The sequence below is a fragment of the Silene latifolia genome, chromosome 3 (genome assembly GCF_048544455.1).
Source record: "Silene latifolia isolate original U9 population chromosome 3, ASM4854445v1, whole genome shotgun sequence".
Classification (NCBI taxonomy): Eukaryota; Viridiplantae; Streptophyta; class Magnoliopsida; order Caryophyllales; family Caryophyllaceae; genus Silene; species Silene latifolia.
Genome location: NC_133528.1, coordinates 23,533,984 through 23,553,991, shown reverse-complemented (window position 1 = coordinate 23,553,991; position 20,008 = coordinate 23,533,984). Strand labels below are relative to the sequence as shown.

The 20,008-nt window shown below is 39.9% G+C and overlaps 1 protein-coding gene across 1 annotated transcript; it reads right to left on the bottom strand.

Moving 5' to 3' along the window:
• Positions 1 to 17,396: 17,396 nt before the first annotated feature.
• Positions 17,397 to 19,441, bottom strand: LOC141645993 (uncharacterized). The gene is made up of 2 exons (XM_074454121.1): positions 19,355 to 19,441; positions 17,397 to 18,779 (listed from the first exon to the last, which is right to left on the bottom strand). The coding sequence occupies exons 1-2, from the start codon at positions 19,439 to 19,441 to the stop codon at positions 17,397 to 17,399; spliced, it is 1,470 nt and encodes a 489-aa protein (XP_074310222.1).
• Between the last annotated feature and the right edge of the window lie 567 nt (positions 19,442 to 20,008).

Below are 20,008 nucleotides of genomic sequence, written 5' to 3'. Positions count from 1 at the left end.
GTTGTTAGGCTTACCTCCAGGTGGTATTGGTAGGCGACCGTCTTCAATCATGTCTTGAAGTACATTTTTCAATTTGTAGCATTTCTCTGTATCATGTCCCTTACCTCTATGGTATTCGCAGTACGAATTCTCATCCCAGAACTTGGATTTCTTTTCTGGTTTAGGCGTAGGGCCTATGGGTTGAAGTTTTCCGAGTTTTACCAATCTTTTCAGAGCGTTGGAATATATGTCCCCTAGATTTGTGAATTTCCTTGGAGGGGTACTTTTCTTAGATGGCTCAAGGAGGTTAACTTCATCAGTCTTGCTAGTAGAGCCGTAAGAACGACTTGTTGAGCCTTGATATCCACGACCTATCGTTTTGGATAAGAGCCCTTTACGAATGTCATCTTCGATCATTGTCCCTAGTACGGTCAAATATTTGAAACTCTTGATGTTTTGATACCTCAAATGATTTGCATAGATGGGCTTTAGGTTATCCACGAATTTCTCCACAAGGGTAGCCTCATCCGGACGTTCAACAAGTTGAGTACTAGTCTTCCTTCACCGACTTAGAAAATCGGTGAAACTTTCTTTGTCATTTTGGGTAAGAACCTCTAAGGTGCGCATGTTGACTTGGATTTCAGCATTATCCGCATATTGTTTAGCAAACTCGATTGCGGCATCGTCCCAAGTAGTGATTTTCTTGTGATCTAGCGAATAGAACCATTGTTTTGGGATCGTGTCAAGAGATGAAGGAAATATCCTTAAAAACATCTCGGGTTTAATGCCCTTGATAGACATGTAATACTTGAAGGCACGGATATGGTTCAAAGGGTTTTCATGCCCCCTGAATTTAGGGATATTCGTCATGTTGAAGTTGGTTGGCAACTTGGAACTCACAGCCTCATACTTGCGATTATTCTCCCTATAAATGTCATCCCCTTTAAGTTACATCAATTGCTCCTCTAAGTATTGGAGTCGTTTCTCAGCTGCAGTCATACCCATGGGAGGGTTTTCGTCCCCGAAGTCATTCACGAAGTCATCAACGATTTCACTTTCTCGAGGAGTCATCCTCGTTTCTACGGCATATATTCGGCCCTCAATGGTGTCAAGGCGATCATACACTTGATCTTGAGTAACTTGGAGACGAGCTAGCGCGGTTAGGATTTGATCATTACTATCCTGGAGTTGATTGAAGTTCACGTCGCTTGTTCCAGGCATCTTGGAAACTGAATAAGAGATCGACGATGAATCAAAACACGATTGACCACTCTAGCACACTTACTTGAAAAGAAATGTTTTGACTCGTGAAGTGGGAGTGTGCCACTTGTGTCAGTGAGCTTTGAGGAAACGACAGAGTTTGAAAAACGTTGGTCCTAGTCAACTTTAGTGTAGTTGTAGGAGTGGACTCGAAGTGAGGTTTTGAAATGGGTTTTGAGGCTCGAATTTTGACTCGATAATTGGACAGAGTTTCGGCTTGTTTTGCACTAATATTAGGCCCAAGTTCGAAATTTTACATGTTAAAGAAGGATTTTGAATTTTACAAAAATCGTCATGGTTTTGTTTAGAAAAGGGTGATCACGTATGGTACAAACAATATACAAGCATTATAACGGGATGCTGAGTGCATTTTAAATGGGTTTTGGTTTAAAGGGTGGGTTGCCATACCGAACAATCAAACCCGAAGTCTGTGGAGAGCTCGTACCAAACAAGAGTAAGGCCGATTCCTAGTCCATTTCTTCAAGTAGTGAAAGTCCTTGATACAAACAAGAGTAAGCACCATGGTATGGATGACGTCAATCACTATCCATCCTTAGGCCCAAATAAGAATTAGGACCGTTTAGACGGGACGATTGGTCGAATGGGTTGGGTTGGGCCTAGGAAGGCCGTATAAACGATATAAGAAGACCGAGTTATGAAAACCGACAATTGTCTTGTACAAACTATTCCCTAACCTTGTTCAAGTATCACCCTTTTGGCTACACGTAAGTGTAATATCTCCAGCGGAGTCGCCAAACTGTGGACAATGGGCCCACGGGGGCGCTTGGGAAGAACAAGCGTTTGCATTTGTGGAGTCGCCACCAATTTATTGTGGAAAATTGGAAACCGTTCGAATACCTCGTGCCATGTCAAGACACAAAGTAGTGACATGAACACTAAGAACTCGTTACCCTTAGAATTCTATGTCTAGAATGACTCTCGTGGATGCCAATGAACACGGATGTTCACAGAGATCTGGAGTAAGGGGTGAGGGTACGTATTAGGAAGCTCTTTTGATCGAACACCTAATCCTGACCGCCTCGATAGCGGCCTCTACTAATGATTAGGGAAAATCGTCTATACTCGATATATTGTCGATTATATGCATGCAATGCAACATCCATTAGATTAATCCTAGCATGTGAGAATTAACTACGTCGGTGAACACGTGATTTAATCATACAATTGATGTCAAAATCGAGATTTAAGTTCAATTACATGTGAAGGCATATAAGTAATAATAAAGAAATACAAAGATAAATACAATAAAGTAAAATTACAATAAAGAAAATTGCAATAATTACATCGAGTTTAATGATTTATGTCGAAAATACATCTTAAACGGATAGTTTGGAAAAGAACAAAATGAATGAATTAACGAACAGGAATTAAGGCGATAATACGAATAATAGTTAATTAATTACGTAATTAAATAAACTAGGTCAAGGCAAAACGGGAGTTCAGAGATAGAAGTCAGCCAGGAACAGGCGCAGCAGAGCTGCGCCCTCTGGAAGAGGCGCAGCAGTCACTGCGTCTGTTCCTTGGCTCAGTTATGGCTGTGAAGCCGAAATTGCGAATTGTTAATGCTCGTTGGTGATTTTAATGATTGATTAGATTATTTACTCAGATGAAAGTGATTAACATGTTATTTACATATGATTGATGGTCATGAAAACGATAAACATGGATGAAACGGAATTAGGATGAATTATACATGATTTATAAAGATTAATTAATGGATTAAACAAACTAACTAATTAATTAGGTTAAATATAATGAAATAATGATGAACTAATTATGAATACGATAATAAACAGGTGAGAATATATCAAAGATCGAATTCCAGAAACTCAATACGAATGAATCGAATTTCTACAACCCGGTTTGACTTTAATGACGAAAACTCGCAAATATTAATTACTTGGGATTTAAGTCGGGAATTATAAAGATGAATTATATGTTAATGACGATTAATAATATACATGTCAAATTATTATGCTCAGATTGTTACATTAAAACAAGGAACAGACGAAAGCAAAAGAAAAAGAACGAACGAAATAACGAAAGACGAAGGAAGAAGAAAGGAAGCAGGAACTGCGGCAGCCTCACGAAGAGGCGCAGCAGGTACTGCGTCCCTTCGAAGAAGGGTTTTAAGCATGGTTTTATAAATCGGTTTCAATTGTATTTTCGACATAAATCTTACAATTGTGATTGCAATAAATAAATAACAATAAGTAAAAGAGAGATTTACACCCTCAGACTTACATGTTTGACGAAACGAGATGAACTAAGTTAACGTTTAGTGATGCTCGACTCGAATGTAACGAAAGTGCCCTCGTAAGAGGAAAACGAATAAGATTGATTAAAGTTGATTATTGTGGAGTTGGTCAAATTGGTCGGTCATGCAACGAGGCTGGTACTCAGAAGGATCCGAGCTTACGTGGTCAAAAGTTCAAGCACGTAGACGCCAAAAAGTAAGAACGTGGTCTAGAATGTAAAGGGAGAAGAGAAGGGCGGACACTCGCTTGAGAAATATGTGAGACCGAAGGTCTCTATTTATACTAATCACGTGGAGGAAGTAGGGTTTTCGGAGAGACTTTGGAAGTGAATCTCGAAAAGATATGAAAAGATACGAAAAAATACGCAGAAAAGGACTTGGGAAGAGGCGCATCAGGCACTGCGTCTCTTGGAAGAGGCGCAACACCTGCTGCGTCTATTCCCAAGTGGTTTCCTCCCGCGGATGAAAGATTTCCGTGTTTAGTTTATGGAATAACGGAATAATTTGGTTTTGCTTAATATTTTGTATGAATATTTCGGGAAACTGTTTACCAAAGACTAAAAGATTTATAAAATATGGAATAGAAATATCCGGAACATTCCAGAACATTCCGACTCGGCATTTTAATAGCTGTTAGAGAATGAAGACGGTTTTAGGCCCGGACTCCAAATGTACTCTAATTACTGCCAAAACGACCGTATCGGCGCGTAGATGACAATTAAGAGGTAGACATAAATGTTTGAGCGATCACTTGACGATAAACTTACGAACTGTCACAAATCGTTTCGCGTACCAAACATGCGGCCCAATCATCACCGGGTGGTTGGCGGGAGGTGCAGAAATGAGATATTTACACCTTTCAACTGTGCCATCTGGCTTATGTTTGACCTTATAAACCCACTTACTACCTATGACCTTCTTATTTGGAGGCAAGGTGGTATGTTCCCATGTTTGATTCTTTTCTAAGGCTTATATCTCAGCATCCATAGCTGATATCCAGTTAGGATCAGACAAGGCTTGCTTATAAGACCTAGGCTCAAGCTGAGCAACTACATTGCAGAGTGACATTAAATACTGGTAATCAAAGCATATTAAGTTCATTTAGGACTTTAACATGTAAAGCTTTGGTTTTAGGTAAATTAACTTGATATCCACTTAACAAAATTGATGGTTTTCTTAACCTTTCAGACTTCCCGGCATGAGTATCATGGGAAGTTGCAGGAGTATTATTATCAATAGAGACAACAGTTTCTGGTACTGTTGGTGCCAACTGAATAATAGACTCAGTGGCTGACTGTTGTAGTACCTTTGTTGTTGCATTAGTAGAATTAGAATCTGGCTCAATAGGAGTCTGAGCATCTGGATTTAAATGAAGAGTCTTATTATGAGTAGAAAGGAGTAAATCAAATGAAAGAACATCTGTGACTAATGGCAGATGAGCATATAAAAGAAAAAACAGTCTCTTGGAAAACAACATCCCTATTAGTAAATATGACCCTCTTTTCCAGATCATACAACTTATATCCCTTCTGTCCATAGGGATAACCAATAAATAAGCACTTTCTTGCCTTGGGGGCAAACTTATCCTTATGTGTTAAGGGCATTGTTGCATAACACTGGCAACCAAAAACCCCCAACTCATCAAATGTAGGGAGTTTTTGATACAGTATTTCATAGGGAGTCCTCCAATTAAGTATAGGAGTAGGCATTTTATTAACAAGATAAGTTGCAGTCAACAGACATTCTCCCCAGAATTTCCGAGGAACATTTGATTGAATTTTAAGTGCCTTGGCAATGTCTAAGAGGTGTCCGTGCTTACGTTCAACCCTGCCATTTTGTTGGGGCCTGCCAACAATGCTACTCTGATGGATAATACCCTTATCCTTAAAAAATTGGGAACATTGCTGGTGAAAAAACTCAGTACCATTATCAGATCTTATAATCTTGACTTGCTTGTGAAACTAAGTTTCAACATAAGCAATGAATTGTTTGATCAGACCAGGAACTTGTGCCTTGTTTTGTATTAAAAAGGTCCAGGTGTTCCTAGAATGATCATCCAGAACAGTTAGAAAAGAAGTTGCACCAGTGATAGAAGCCACCTTATAGGGACCCCAAACATCTAAATGAACTAATTCAAACAATTGGGAAGAATGAGAAGAACTTCTTGGAAAAGCCAGCTTGTGATGCTTTGCCATTACACATATATCACAAAAGAAAGGTTTATTAAGCTTTACACAGTTTGGCATATGATGCATTTTTATCAAAACTGGTGTGTCCAACTCTAGAATGGAATAGAGAAGGATCTACAGTATGTGCTGCATTACATATACAACTACTACAATGCTTAAAAGAAAGTAAACTAAAATTTGAAGTGGGAACAACTCCTTTATTTGCCTTGATCTTGCTACTATCCAAGATGTATAAATCTCCATGCTTTTTAGTAGAAGCAATAAGCTTTCTACTTGAAAGGTCCTGGAATAAGCAAGTAAATTTGCCAAAGGAAACATCTAAATTAGTAGATGAGACTAACTTTCCAACAGATAATAAATCATGCTGAAAGTCAGGTATATAAAATATATTATGTAAAATTAACTGGTCTGTTAACCAAACTTGTCCAATTTTTAAGACAGACTTAACTGATCCATCAGGTAAACCAACCAAAATAGGTTTCTGTAGTGGTCTAACATGCTGTAAAAGACTTAAATCAGAAGTCATGTGGTCAGAAGCACCTGTATCCACAATCCATACAGATGTGTGACCATAAGATTGAACAGAAAAATCAGAAGAGGAAAACTGACCTGCAAAACTGACAGATGACTTAAGAACAAAACCAGAAGACGGATTGACTTGTGAAGCAGGAATAGCAGAATCAGAAATAGCCTGCAACACACTCTGAGTAACAGAATTAATGATCCCTTGAATCACATCAGATGACAAGTGAGTCTGAGGAGGGTCTTGTATCACAGGCTGAGAAGACTGGGGGTCAGAGAAGGAAGGAAACTCATGCAAGGTTGTAGCAACCTCATATTGAGAGTCTTGAACAGTTTCAGTGAACATAACATCAACAATACTAGCAGAAGGTCTGGTATAAACATTTGATGCTTTCCTAGAGATCTTGCCTTTACCCTTCTTTGCAAGATGTGCCTTATACTTATAACAATGATCTTGAATATGACCCTTAACATTGCAGAAAGTACAAGTCTTCAACTTATAACATTCCTCAATAACATGACCATCCCTACCACAGTGTGTACAGTGCTTAAAACCTTCCTCAGTGACATCTGGTTTCTGCCTTTTCATCTGAGTGTGAGATTCAGGACCGGAAAATTATGCCTTCTCTTAGAGACATAAGCAGTAGAAGCAGTAAGAACATCCCTAGCGGAATCATTTATGTGTTTCTGTTTTTCAATCTTTTGTAACAATCCTAAGGCCTTATTGATGGGAGGTAAAGGTTCCATAGAAAGAAGGGTGATTTGAACATGTTCATAGCTAGCATTCAACCCCATAAGCAATTGAATCAACTTATAATGAGCCTGTCTATCAAGTAAACGCTTAAGAAGTTGACAGGAACACTTAGACATGACAGCACAAGTACACTGTGGAATTGGGTCCAAATTATCCACAGTTTCCCACAAACATTTCAGCCTACTGTAATAATCAATCAAAGAAGAATTGTCTTGACTCACATTGCTAAGATCTTTCTTCAAATCATAGAGTTCAAGAGCATTGAGTTGGCCATACCTCTCGACAATTACTGACCAAAGAGCCTTAATTAGAAGATGTAGCATATTGGAGATTCTCACGAAGATTCTTGTCCAAGGAATTCAAAATCCAACGCAAGACAAGCAAATCCACACGAACACACTAATTATACTTCTTATCAGTCTTGGGAGGAACAACAACATCACCAGTAATGAACCCCGTCTTGTTCTTGGAAAAAAACGACTGGATCACATCACGCTGCCACTGTATAAAGTTTGATCCATCAAACAACTGGGCTGACAACTGCAGATTTGGCTGATCAGTTGGAGAGAGAAACAGAGGATCATCGAGCATATAATAGTAACTGAATTCAGATGAATCAGGCATTTTTCAGGGAAATTTTGATGAAATGATAGAAGAAATTGAAGAAATAATCTTTGATATTAACAAAGATTGAAGAACAAGATGATACAAAAGCGAAGAATAGAAAGAAATTAGAGAATTGGATCGAATTTAGAAGCTGATACCATACGAAATCCTAATCTACCGTTGTTATGTGATTGATTGATGAGAATTGTGATGAAGAAAAGAACGAAGAAGATGAAGAATTAGAGAGGAAAAGAGAGAACACAAATGTGTGAAGAAATATAATTCCGGTATTATGAAAATCTGATTTGATTACAAAGTACGTTGGAGTTTATATAGGCTAGGTGGTTATACTTATAACTAACTTCCTTAACCAACTTGTAACAACATTCCTAACAACCTAGAAGTTGTTAGGTCAACTAACTTAAACTAACTCTATTTCCATATATTCTATTTTGGAGACTTGTAGGATTTTATACCTTATAGGTCGCATTTAAGTATAAAGAGACATTTTAGATCCAAAATGTTACCAAATTCAAAAATGAGATTGTAGATACCCAGTATCTGCTGAGACTCCAACAAACACCCGATGATTATCGGACTACAACATGTTTTGGAATCGCGGCGTTTGATCGACAGTTTGTGTACAACTTTACGTCGGAAAACTTAAAATGATTTCGAAAATAAAACATTTCAAAACATTTCAAAAATACCTGGAGTGTTTAATGCACGACGACGGGGTCGCAATGACACTAACTAGAGTCAAAACCGACACCGGACCAAAAACCGACTCAAAAATTCAAAATCCTGACTCCAACAACGAGTTAAACCGAGTCAAACACAAAAAACCAAACATTTCAAACCTTCTACCTTAAGTTTTCCCGGATTCATGAATGGTCAAGTACCAAACATGTGACTACAAAACCTAGGATAGAACAAATCATGATTGCGTTTGTTGTGAAAGTGACAACACAGCTCGAAGACCCGCGACGTGGCTCACGCCTCTTTGAGCAGACCAGTGTGCCACGTCGCTCAAAACTCACACAACCACTCATTCTCCTATAAATACCCCTCAAATGCCACCCATTTGAGACTTACGCGAGTGTCCGCCCCCTCTTTTCTCCCTTAAAATTCTCGACTCGACTTCTAAAGTCACAATCCGACGCGTATTTACGACCTACCGATCGTAAACACGAGCCTTACACATTGTTTGGTACCGTCATCGTGCATTAAATCACTTGACCGACCACTTCGACCACTACACCATCACTAAACTTTTAAAACACTCTTTTACTTACCAAAACGGTTTTAAACCGAGTTTTTTCCGATCAAACGAGTTGTTACACTTACATCGGTCACTCGCCATAACCAAATATGTAAGTATGAGGGTGTAAAAATCCTCTTTCATTATGTTTTCATTTGTTTCATGACTCTAACATGCTAAAACATGCATAACATGAACCAAAACATGGAATAAACGAGCCAAAACTAATTTTTGGTCTGAGGCAGAAGCCCCTTAGGTCGCCAACTGGCCCGCGCCTAAATGGGGTATTCAGACCAGAAATCAACCGTGTTTGTTCTCGTCATTTCCCTTAATCCATTTTTCATATTTGTAATCGGTTTTTACCATTTCAAGTATTTTCGAAATCTTTTTGTTTCATTTCACATATTTTAACCATAAAGCATTTTTCACCCTTGGTTCCTCATACCATGACGGTTAAATCCGTGTTTCGGTGATAATATTTGGTTAATGACATTTAGAAGGTATTTTAAACCCTTTTATTTCATTTCTTTACATTTTCAAACAAACATATTAGTCACCAACACAAAATCATCCTTGGTTCTACATACCATGCCGGATTTTAACCCGGGTACGATGACGAGTATCGACTAATTACATTCAAATGGACTTAAAACAATTAGTCCATAATCATTTTTCAAAACTATTCATGTCAAGTTTGTTAAATCGAACCCGACACCGAATATTATCAAATAATGATGATTATTCGAGTCTAGTTCTTCAAATCAACAAATGTGGTCTAAACGACCCTTTCAAATCAAACCGGGTTCAAATACCCATTTTCAACACGTTTTATAACGTTTTCTAAAAGGTCAGAACACGGCACATAAACCGTGGGCTAACCCGCGCCTAAACAGGCTCTCCATTTCTCATTTTCAAAACCAGAGAGAGGCACATAAACTCACGTTTTTCGAGCATAGAGAGCGGGAACGGGGACCAAAATGCAAACTAAAAGCACCCCTATACTCCTAAACAGGTTTCTAACCTAATGCAAGCATCAATTTCACTCGAAATGGGCTCAATCAAAAACGCCCAATTCGATTTTTAGGGCAAAATTCGCCCTAATTCAATCAAGCTAAAAATCAACGAATTTGAATGGATTCAAGAGGAAATACTTACCTTGAGATGACATTGTTGATGAAGGCAAGAACTCGAACAAGCAAGAAGGTCCTTCAATGGCGATTTTCGCAGGTTTATGTCGAAATTGAAGAAGACGAGGTTATGAATGATATCTTGCGACCTCGCGTCTTTTTTTACGAAAAATAGGGAAGCCCCTTTGGTTCGCCAGTGGCTCGCGCCTCAATCAAAGGCGTCCTTGCTTTTTCAAATAAATTTGGGCTTTAGCCCAATTTCCACATAACAAACTTCGAATTTCCATTTGACGATATTAAAGGTCGTCATTTTTCTCAAAAAACAAATAGTGAAAATTCAAATTCACTATTTTCGGAAGCTTTAAACGACGGCACATAAACCGTCCCTCCAATCGAATAGTGAAAATTTAAATTCACTATTTTCGAGAATTCTCAAGCAAACGGCGATCAAAACCGCCAATTTCAAAAATAATGGTGAAATCAAAATTCACCATTTTCCTTCAAAATTTCAAAAATAATGGCGAAAATTCAAAAACCGCTATTTCTCCAAATTTTAGACGACGGCAATTAAAACCGTCATTTTCAAAAATAATAGTTGGAATTTGAATTCCACTATTTCCATCAAATGTCGACGGCGGCACATAAACAATCACTTCAATCAATAGTGAAGATTCCAAAATTCACTATTTCTTTCAAATGTCAACGGCGGCACATAAACCGTCACTTCAATCAATAGTGAAGATTCCAAATTCACTATTTCTTTCAAATGTCAACGGCGGCATATAAACCGTCACTTCAAACGCAATAGCAAACTCAAATTTGCTATTTTCCTTCAAAATTCAAACAAACAGCGATCAAAACCGCCACTTTAAGTTCAAAGAAGAGCAACGAATGGTGAAGATGCCAAATTCACTATCCTTTCAAAAACCAGCAGGGGGCTTCCTCGCGGAACCCACTCATTCCCAAAAACAGTGATAGTGAGAATCCATACTCACTATTTCTCCAGCGACATCACGAGTTCGCTACTTTCAAAACAAGCCCATTCGACGCGGCTACTCCCATGGTCCATTAACCGACCGTGCCTTTGGCTGGCGAGCCTTTGTCCGTAAGCATTCAAGGACAGATCCCGAAAATGCCTCGGGTACATTTCCTTGTCATGGCTGGCGAGCCTTTGTCCGCAAACCATTCAAGGACAGATCCCGAAAATGCCTCGGGTACATTTACTTGTCATGGCTGGCGAGCCTTTGTCCGCAAACCTTTCAAGGACAGATCTCGAAGATGCCTCGGGTATATTTCTTACCATTGGCTGGCAAGCCTTTGTCCGCAAACATTCAAGGACAGATCCCGAAGATGCCTCGGGTACATTTTCTTACCTTTGGCTGGCGAGCCTTTGTCCGCAAACATTCGAGGACAGATCCCGAAGATGCCTCGGGTACATTTCCTTACCATTGGTTGGCGAGCCTTTGTCCGTAAGCATTCAAGGACAGATCTCGAAGATGCCTCGGGTACATTTCCTTATCATGGCTGGCGAGCCTTTGTCCGCAAGCATTCAAGGACACATCCTGAAGATGCCTCGGGTACATTTCCTTACCACAGCTGGCGAGCCTTTATCCGCAAACGAGCAAGGACATATCCGAAGATGCCTCAGGTATGACTCCTTCCTATGGCTGGCGAGCCTTTGTACGTAGTCTAACGGACTTTAAACGACCCGCACGGACAGTCGACAGACTCTAAACTATTCCCGACGCCAGGTCCTTGGCTCGTACCCTCGAGTCGCCTTGGCGTCGCCCTTCCCGACGACAGGTCCTTGGCCCGAATCCTTTCGAGCCGCCTCGACGTCGCTTGGGTCTCCAGGTTGTAATCTTCGATTGACCTGAGGGCTCTACTTTGACTTTTGCCTTATCCAAGCCTCAGTCAAAGTGGGGGCTTTGTAGATACCCAGTATCTGCTGAGACTCCAACAAACACCCGATGATTATCGGAGTACAACATGTTTTGGAATCGCGGCGTTTGATCGACAGTTTGTGTACAACTTTACGTCGGAAAACTTAAAACGATTTCGAAAATAAAACATTTCAAAAATAGCTGGAGTGTTTAATGCACGACGACGGGGTCGCAATGACACTAACTAGAGTCAAAACCGACACCGGACCAAAAACCGACTCAAAAATTCAAAATCCCGACTCCAACAACGAGTCAAACCGAGTCAAACACAAAAAACCAAACATTTCAAACCTTCTACCTTAAGTTTTCCCGGATTTATGAATGGTCAAGTACCAAACATGTGACTACAAAACCTAGGATAGAAAAAATCATGATTGCGTTTGTTGTGAAAGTGACAACACAGCTCGAAGACCCGCGACGTGGCTCGCGCCTCTTTGAGCAGCCCGGGTGGCCACGTCGCTCAAAACTCACACAACCACTCATTCTCCTATAAATACCCCTCAAATGCCACCCATTTTAGACTTACGCGAGTGTCCGCCCCCTCTTTTCTCCCTTAAAATTCTCGACTCGACTTCTAAAGTCACAATCCGACGCATATTTACGACCTACCGATTGTAAACACGAGCCTTACACATTGTTTGGTACCGTCATCGTGCATTAAACCACTTGACCGACCACTTCGACCACTACACCATCACTAAACTTTTAAAACACTCTTTTACTTACCAAAACGGTTTTAAATCGAGTTTTTTCCGATCAAACGAGTTGTTACACTTACGTCGGTCACTCGCCATAACCAAACATGTAAGTATGAGGGTGTAAAAATCCTCTTTCATTATGTTTTCATTTGTTTCATGACTCTAACATGCTAAAACACGCATAACATGAACCAAAACATGGAATAAATGAGCCAAGACTGATTTTTTGGTCTGAGGCAGAAGCCCCTTAGGTCGCCAACTGGCCCGCGCCTAAATGGGGTATTCAGACCAGGAATCAATCGTGTTTGTTCTCGTCATTTCCCTTAATCCATTTTTCATATTTGTAATCGGTTTTTACCATTTCAAGTATTTTCGAAACCTTTTTGTTTCATTTCACATGTTTTAACCATAAAGCATTTTTCACCCTTGGTTCATCATACCATGACGGTTAAATCCGTGTTTCGGTGATAATATTTGGTTAATGACATTTAGAAGGTATTTTAAAGCCTTTTATTTCATTTCTTTACATTTTCAAACAAACATATTAGTCACCAACACAAAATCATCCTTGGTTCTACATATCATGCCGGATTTTAACCCGGGTACGATGACGAGTATCGACTAATTACATTCAAATGGACTTAAAACAATTAGTCCATAATCATTTTTCAAAACTATTCATGTCAAGTTTGTCAAATCGAACCCGACACCAAATATTATCAAATAATGATGATTATTCGAGTCTAGTTCTTCAAATCAACAAATGCGGTCTAAACGACCCTTTCAAATCAAACCGAGTTCAAATACCCATTTTCAACACGTTTTATAACATTTTCTAAAAGATCAGAACACGGCACATAAACCGTGGGCTAACCCGCGCCTAAACAGGCTCTTCATTTCTCATTTTCAAAACCAGAGAGAGGCCCCTTACACCGCCGGCTGGCTCGCGCCTCATATAGCCGTCTGCAGTGCAGGGGCACATTCCCTTCCAAAGATTAGTCTAGGACGATCCCTACTCCGATTAACCCGGATATAGGACGGATCAGACGGCTGTTCAAACCATATTTGCAAAATGCCTTACTAAGACAAATGGATCATGTTATGCACCCTAAACCTAATACGGTAAATGGATGTTTAATTTCCGTCTTGCATGCAAATCAACCATTAATCCAACTCGACATCTTATACTTGATACTTGGATTAAATCAACCGACTTAGAAAGCTCTCACATGTTAGGTTTAAATTATTGGATGCGCATTCATGCATCTAAACCGTTTTATCAACTTTTGCATTCAACCAACCAAGATCGATCAGTAGAGGCCGCTAAACGCGGGTGGGATTGGGTGTCTGATTAAAGGGCTTCCCAATACGTACCTTCACCTCTTACTCAGAAACTTTGGATAGTGGACGACCTTATCCAGGGTGTACGAGAGTCATTCTAGAGATAGGATGCTAAAGAGGGACGATTTCCTTATCTTTAGTACCTATGTCAAACGCTGCTTTGTGCTTCGATTTGACCGAGGTATAAAGTGGAATTCGAACGGGTTCCAGGCATCCCACAAATGCTTGGTGGCGACTCCGAACATCTCTAATCGTTTCGAGACCCTTACCGAGACGAAACCGACCGATCTAAAACGATCCGGTCGAAAGCACCTTTACGCCGCCGAGCGTGGCTTTTAAAAAGACCGTTGTATGTCCGCAGATCGAACCGAACCTGCAGGTGGGCCATGTCCACAGAGATACATTCATCGAACAATGTTGAAATATACAAAGGAACCGTGCCAGGTTTTCGGGTTTACAGTGTTTGAAGGCAAGAACCAAGAACTACAAAACAGGCAAGGCAAGCAAGTGCTCCCTGTAAGTTCAGAAATAAATACAATCAGTGTAACAACAAAGAAACCAGGAATCACCAACACTGAACTCCTAATACGTAGTATAAACTGAAGAGTTTAGGATTTAAGTACCTAAGAAGGGGAGGGGGTGAATTAGGTACTATTTAAAAAATTTCAACTTAGTCTTTATTGTTTTAAAGTAAGTTGATTAACAAGTTGATACATCAAATAAATCGAGTAGTTAGAAGTGTATCGCGTTGTTGGAGAAGATTGCTGAAATGTAAGGCAGCAATATCCGTAGAAAGTGCGCAAGTTTCACGCCAAGTCTAGATTTTCTTTTCCTCAACGGAAACAGCCTCTGGGAAAAGTTGTGTTTTTTACGAGCGGGGGACTTTAAACCAAGCCATGTAACCGCAGCAAAGGAAGTAGTTGCGAGAAAAAAATTTAAGCAAAGGCAAACCGGCTACATATCTTCCGCTTTTGCCTTTTCATATTCCTAGGAATAGGTCAGGTTTTAATTGCCAAAAGCTCCTGATATTCCCGAGGACAAGCCGTCCACGTACTGCTTCGTGAGAAGGGCGGTGGACAGAAATGGCGGTTTTGGATTTGCCCCTCCTTTACCGGATGAGGCCTTTCTTTCATTCTGTTTAAAAATTACCCGGGTAAGCCTGTTTGAGGGGGTTTACCCTTGGGCCTTGGGCCGTGGTTGGAAGGCTAGTCGTTTATGAGGCTAGGATGAGTTCCCACACTGCCCAATCCCACTCTCCTTACGCCACTTTCCGAGAGACGACAGCAGGGTGGCCGGGTGTACTTGGATTCTTGATTTGAATGGGTGGAACCAAGCTCAGTCAGCGATCGATGCAGTCAGTCAGCCAAGAACCCCTCATGCTCGCTACTTTCGACCGCCTTTCTCCCGACTGATTGGATGGGTGATTGGCTGGACGACTGATGGATGAGTGGGTGGATGACTACACGCTCTTTTCTAACGACTCTTTCTGAGACTGAGTTTAGTCAAGCCCCATCCCCGAGCAAGTCAATCAAGTAAAGTCCGGCTCCTGCACCGGGAAGAATTGTATTGATCGCCTCTTATTAGATAGTCTCCTCTCCCCATCCCGGTGATCTGGTATGGGCCCTCCCAGTTGGGGTTTGTTGGCCAGTTAGATGCTGGCGAACCGACTGGGCAGTCCAGTCCTTGAAAGAGAGAAGATAAGTAGAGAGAGGGCTAAATCCTTCCGCGTAGAGTCATGTGCTAACCTCCAGCTAGTTCAGATTCAAACATGACCGCTAGACTAGACTCCCCTTGCCTGGTTTAAGTCGACGAGGCATATCTCAGACTAAAGAGGCAGGCTCATCAAAGAGCGAGCTGGCTGGGCTTTTCCCTTCTGTTCTTTTATGCCCCAATTCTAGGAATTTAGTTCGTATTCCGCCCAGTCGGTTCGCCAGCATCTAACTCGCCGCGCAAAGGTCGAGGCACAAAAGCTAGCAACGGTTGTTTTGACTGTTGCTTGTTTGTCTTAGCACAAGAGGTTAAGGCTACAGACCAAAAGCAACAGTGTCCAGGACCGTTGTTAAAGAAACGCAAATGAGGTGCGAGTAGAATAAATGCAGCGGAATTAAAAGTAACGAGAGATCAACACGATGTTTTTGAATTGGTTCGGCTAACGCTCTAAGGGCCTACGTCCAATCTTCTTTTATTAATAAGTGAAGTGATCTACTCCGACTACTTAAGACACTTATAATAAAAGGACCAACAACCTACTCCGGTTGCGACACGAGTTCTAAGACTACTCCGTCTAGGAACTCGACACTCTAACTAGAATGTTTACAAGACTAAGTTTTGAGAAAACTGATTCTTTGAAAGATTTGATAAGGACAACTTATTGATCAAACGATTCTATGTAAGAGAATATGATACTTTAGGCAACGGTAGTGAAGACTGTTGTCACTTGAAGACTTAGAAATATTTTGCAAATGAAAGAAATGCTTTGAGTTTTTTAGAAAACAATTTTGCAAAACACTTTGAAACTCTCAGAAAAGTCTTGTCTCTTAAATGAAGAAGTGTTCTCCTTTTATAGATGATGCAAGTGCTTTGAAAATTAGGGTTTTAAAGGTCAAACATTTTAGCATGTGACAAAAGGTTTGACTATCTAAAGTTTGCACATAAATGGGTAATCCTTTCAAAGGCGAAATATGAAAAGAAGGTTTGTAAGGCTCCCAAAGAAGGTTTGTTTTAAAATAACATGTGAACCAAGCAAAAGAGGACAACCCTTGAAAGACCATTTTGGAAAGAAACAAGTTTTGCTTTCATAAAGCAAGAGAAAGTCGTTTTACTATTTTGGAAAAAGCCTTTTAGGATATTCCAATGGCATATTCTTTTCTTAAAAAAAAAACTTTCATTATTTTCAAAATATCAGAAATGTAAATTTCACAAATAAAAGTTGGTATTTGAAACCAAAGACTCTTATTTCTTCAAGTGACACGAATCTTGGGCAACAGTCTTGCGGACTGTTGCTATGACCTTGAGCAGCAACAGTCTTGCGGACTGTTGTTATGACTATTGCTTAGTACCATATTCCCTTACCCTTACATTAGCGACACATTACACTAACTCGATTTCTTGGGCAGCAATTATCAACACTTCTTTGACTTTGATCATTGATTAATTCTTGCTTAAGGAGGTGATATTTTTCCTGAAATGGCACATTTAGAAACACAATTAAAATGGGCATATCATCATCAACAATTAGGTCCTAACATAAACATATTAGCGAGCCTCTTCGCCAATACACCCGTTTCCAATACTCTCTTCAGTGTCATTAAGTAATTAACATATCGTCGTGTGAATAAGGATAATCTTCATGTTACATTTCGGGTTGAGTAAGAGGTACTTTATGTTTGTTTCCCTTAAACCGGTCAAATTTAGAGAGAATAGACTCACTAGTCATCACTACTTCAAAATCATCTTAGCAGCAGCAAACTGAGATCTTTTAGCCCTTGTCATAGCTCTCCCAAGCTTCACCTTTCCCTTGTTGGCCACCTTTGCCTTATTTCGCCCCATCTTCGGCCACCAGGAGACCTTCTTTGTCCCTCTTTTGCCCTTGTGTCCAACACTTCCAAGCCTCCCTATCTCATCTTTGCCCTTCTCAGTCTTCTTTGAATGCTTCTTATGCCGCATCAACCCGTCTATAAGTGCTCGAAAATGTCCCCCATCTTGCCTTTTCTTCGTCACGCACTTGGTCACAGGTTTCCGGGACTTCTCAGGCTTTTGTCTCTGACCATCATCACTTTTGCCTCTTCGATGAAACATTTTCCCAACTCGTTTCAAAAAACCGACATGACCCAAACCAGTTTCATCCCTGCCACTGTAATGATGATGGTGGTGGTGGTGATGGTGGTGAAAAATCAGCCCCAACTTCTTTCCTATTTTACTAAGTCTCCCAACCCTTTTACGCGTTTCAAGATGATGATCCTCCAATTTGTGGGGCCGCTCTGAACTGTCCTCGCTTGTATCCGAGTACTGATCTTGACTGTCATAGGAAGCTGTTTCATAATCAGTACAGCTCTCCGTTGATGACTGCCCCACTTCCTCGTCTTCATTTTCATTTTCAGCACTTACGCTACTGTAAGTACTTCCACTAAAAGAAGACGGATAAGAATAACCACTTTGATGAGTACTTGTTCCACTGGAATAACCGAGTGAACTCCCACTCGTCTCTTCTGAAATCGTACTCACTTTAACACCCTTTTGATGATTAGCTGGCTTCTGAACGCTACTTACCCATTTTTGAAGTGACGGAAGTAATGACTCAATTCTGTGAACTACATCGTGAAGTTCCTTAGAAAAATCGTCACACTTTTTCACGTCTTCTGTTTCAGATTTACCAACACTTGCAGTGATTGGAGGCAACAAACCCCCTGTCAAAAAGCTGTTCACTGAAGATCCAGCCCAACCAACGGTATTGTTTTTAGATCCTCTTCTTTGATCGTGGCAGAAATTATTAGAAAATGTAAAGGTCTCTTTTGCTTTGAATCCTCCAAGAGGCATACCGGCCCAGGTTATCTGAGTCGGGATTATGTTAATTTTCGTAACAGGAAATGATTGCTCCAGAACAGGCTGATCAGGAGTCCAAGAGCGCTTTCTTCTTTTTAGCGGTCTACAAGGAGAACTGCTTTCTTGTGGCGGCGTAGGAGGAAGGGTATTCATGGGATTCAACTCTAACCGTAATTCACTATCTTGTAGTAGATTACTTGTTCCTTGTCGAAATGCTTCAGTCTCACATGCAATAGCAATGGCACTGGATTCAGCAGCCATTACTCCATATCCAGCAAACTATACACATATATACGTACTCCTTATTAGACATCAACAACTCGACAACTAGGATTTTCAATTTCGGGTAGCAAAATTTACAACTTTTGACGCGTTTTAAAATCATTTGTAATTGTGTACCCTATATTGTTTACTTTAACTGGCGTCTGGCTATACGAAATCAAATTTTTATCAACCAGACACATATTGCCCCCTCGTCATTTCCTTATAATTTCCCTTCTTTTTCTACTTTGACTAGTAAAAATTATCTCAATCGTAACCAAGGCGACATTTTAAGCAAAAAGGACATTAAATTTCGATACCAGAAAAACATATAAATGCTAAAAAACTTGGGGAACATAAAATAAAAGTAAAAATAGCATCACCTCTGAAGAACAACAACAATAACACAACATTACCCTTCTATGTCGAGGTATAAGGTAAATTCCAGGGCAAGAGAGTCGAACGCATGCAACCTTACCCTATGTTGCTTACACATACATAGACAGTTTCTACGTGACGACCCAAAATGAAAAATTGCATGCAACCTTACAAATACGTATATAGACCCAAAATGAAAATTGCGTAGAGTATACCTCAGAACACGCCTCAAAAATCCTTTCGGCGGCAGCATCAAGCATACATAGAAATTGTCTTGAATCTTCATATTCATCATCCTCCATAGCACTTTAAAGGCAACGCAACCGAGTCAAAAAACAACCGAAAACTAAAATACTACTAACACCATATCAACATTGCAATAACCTCTGACTTTATTGCGTTTCAATTAACCAACACAATTAATCAACAAATCATTTCTTTAGAATAAAAACTATTCGTCCGTCTCAATCATTAAATATTTGAGACGGGGTGAGTACAACTCATATTACATCAAAAATGAAAATCCTATACTCAACTCAATCAAATAACTGTTAGGAAATTGTATTGCACAAAACAGAATTAAATTGACAATAGTTAATCGTACCGAATCGACTCCATTTTCCTAATAGAATAATTCGACTTTTATTAGTGCCTGGGTGAATCCAAATTTCCTATTGACATAAGACGGTGCCCTCCGTTTTTTGTAAAAATAAGAGAAGTGTAACTTAGAAGTATTTTGCGTAGAATGTTGTGATTTCTCATATGCAAAAGATTGGAATTTTTTTCAGTGAATTTTTTCCATCTTAATATAGACAAGAAAAAGAAACAGGGGAATGATTTTGAACAATTGCAACCGTTTTAAAAATTTA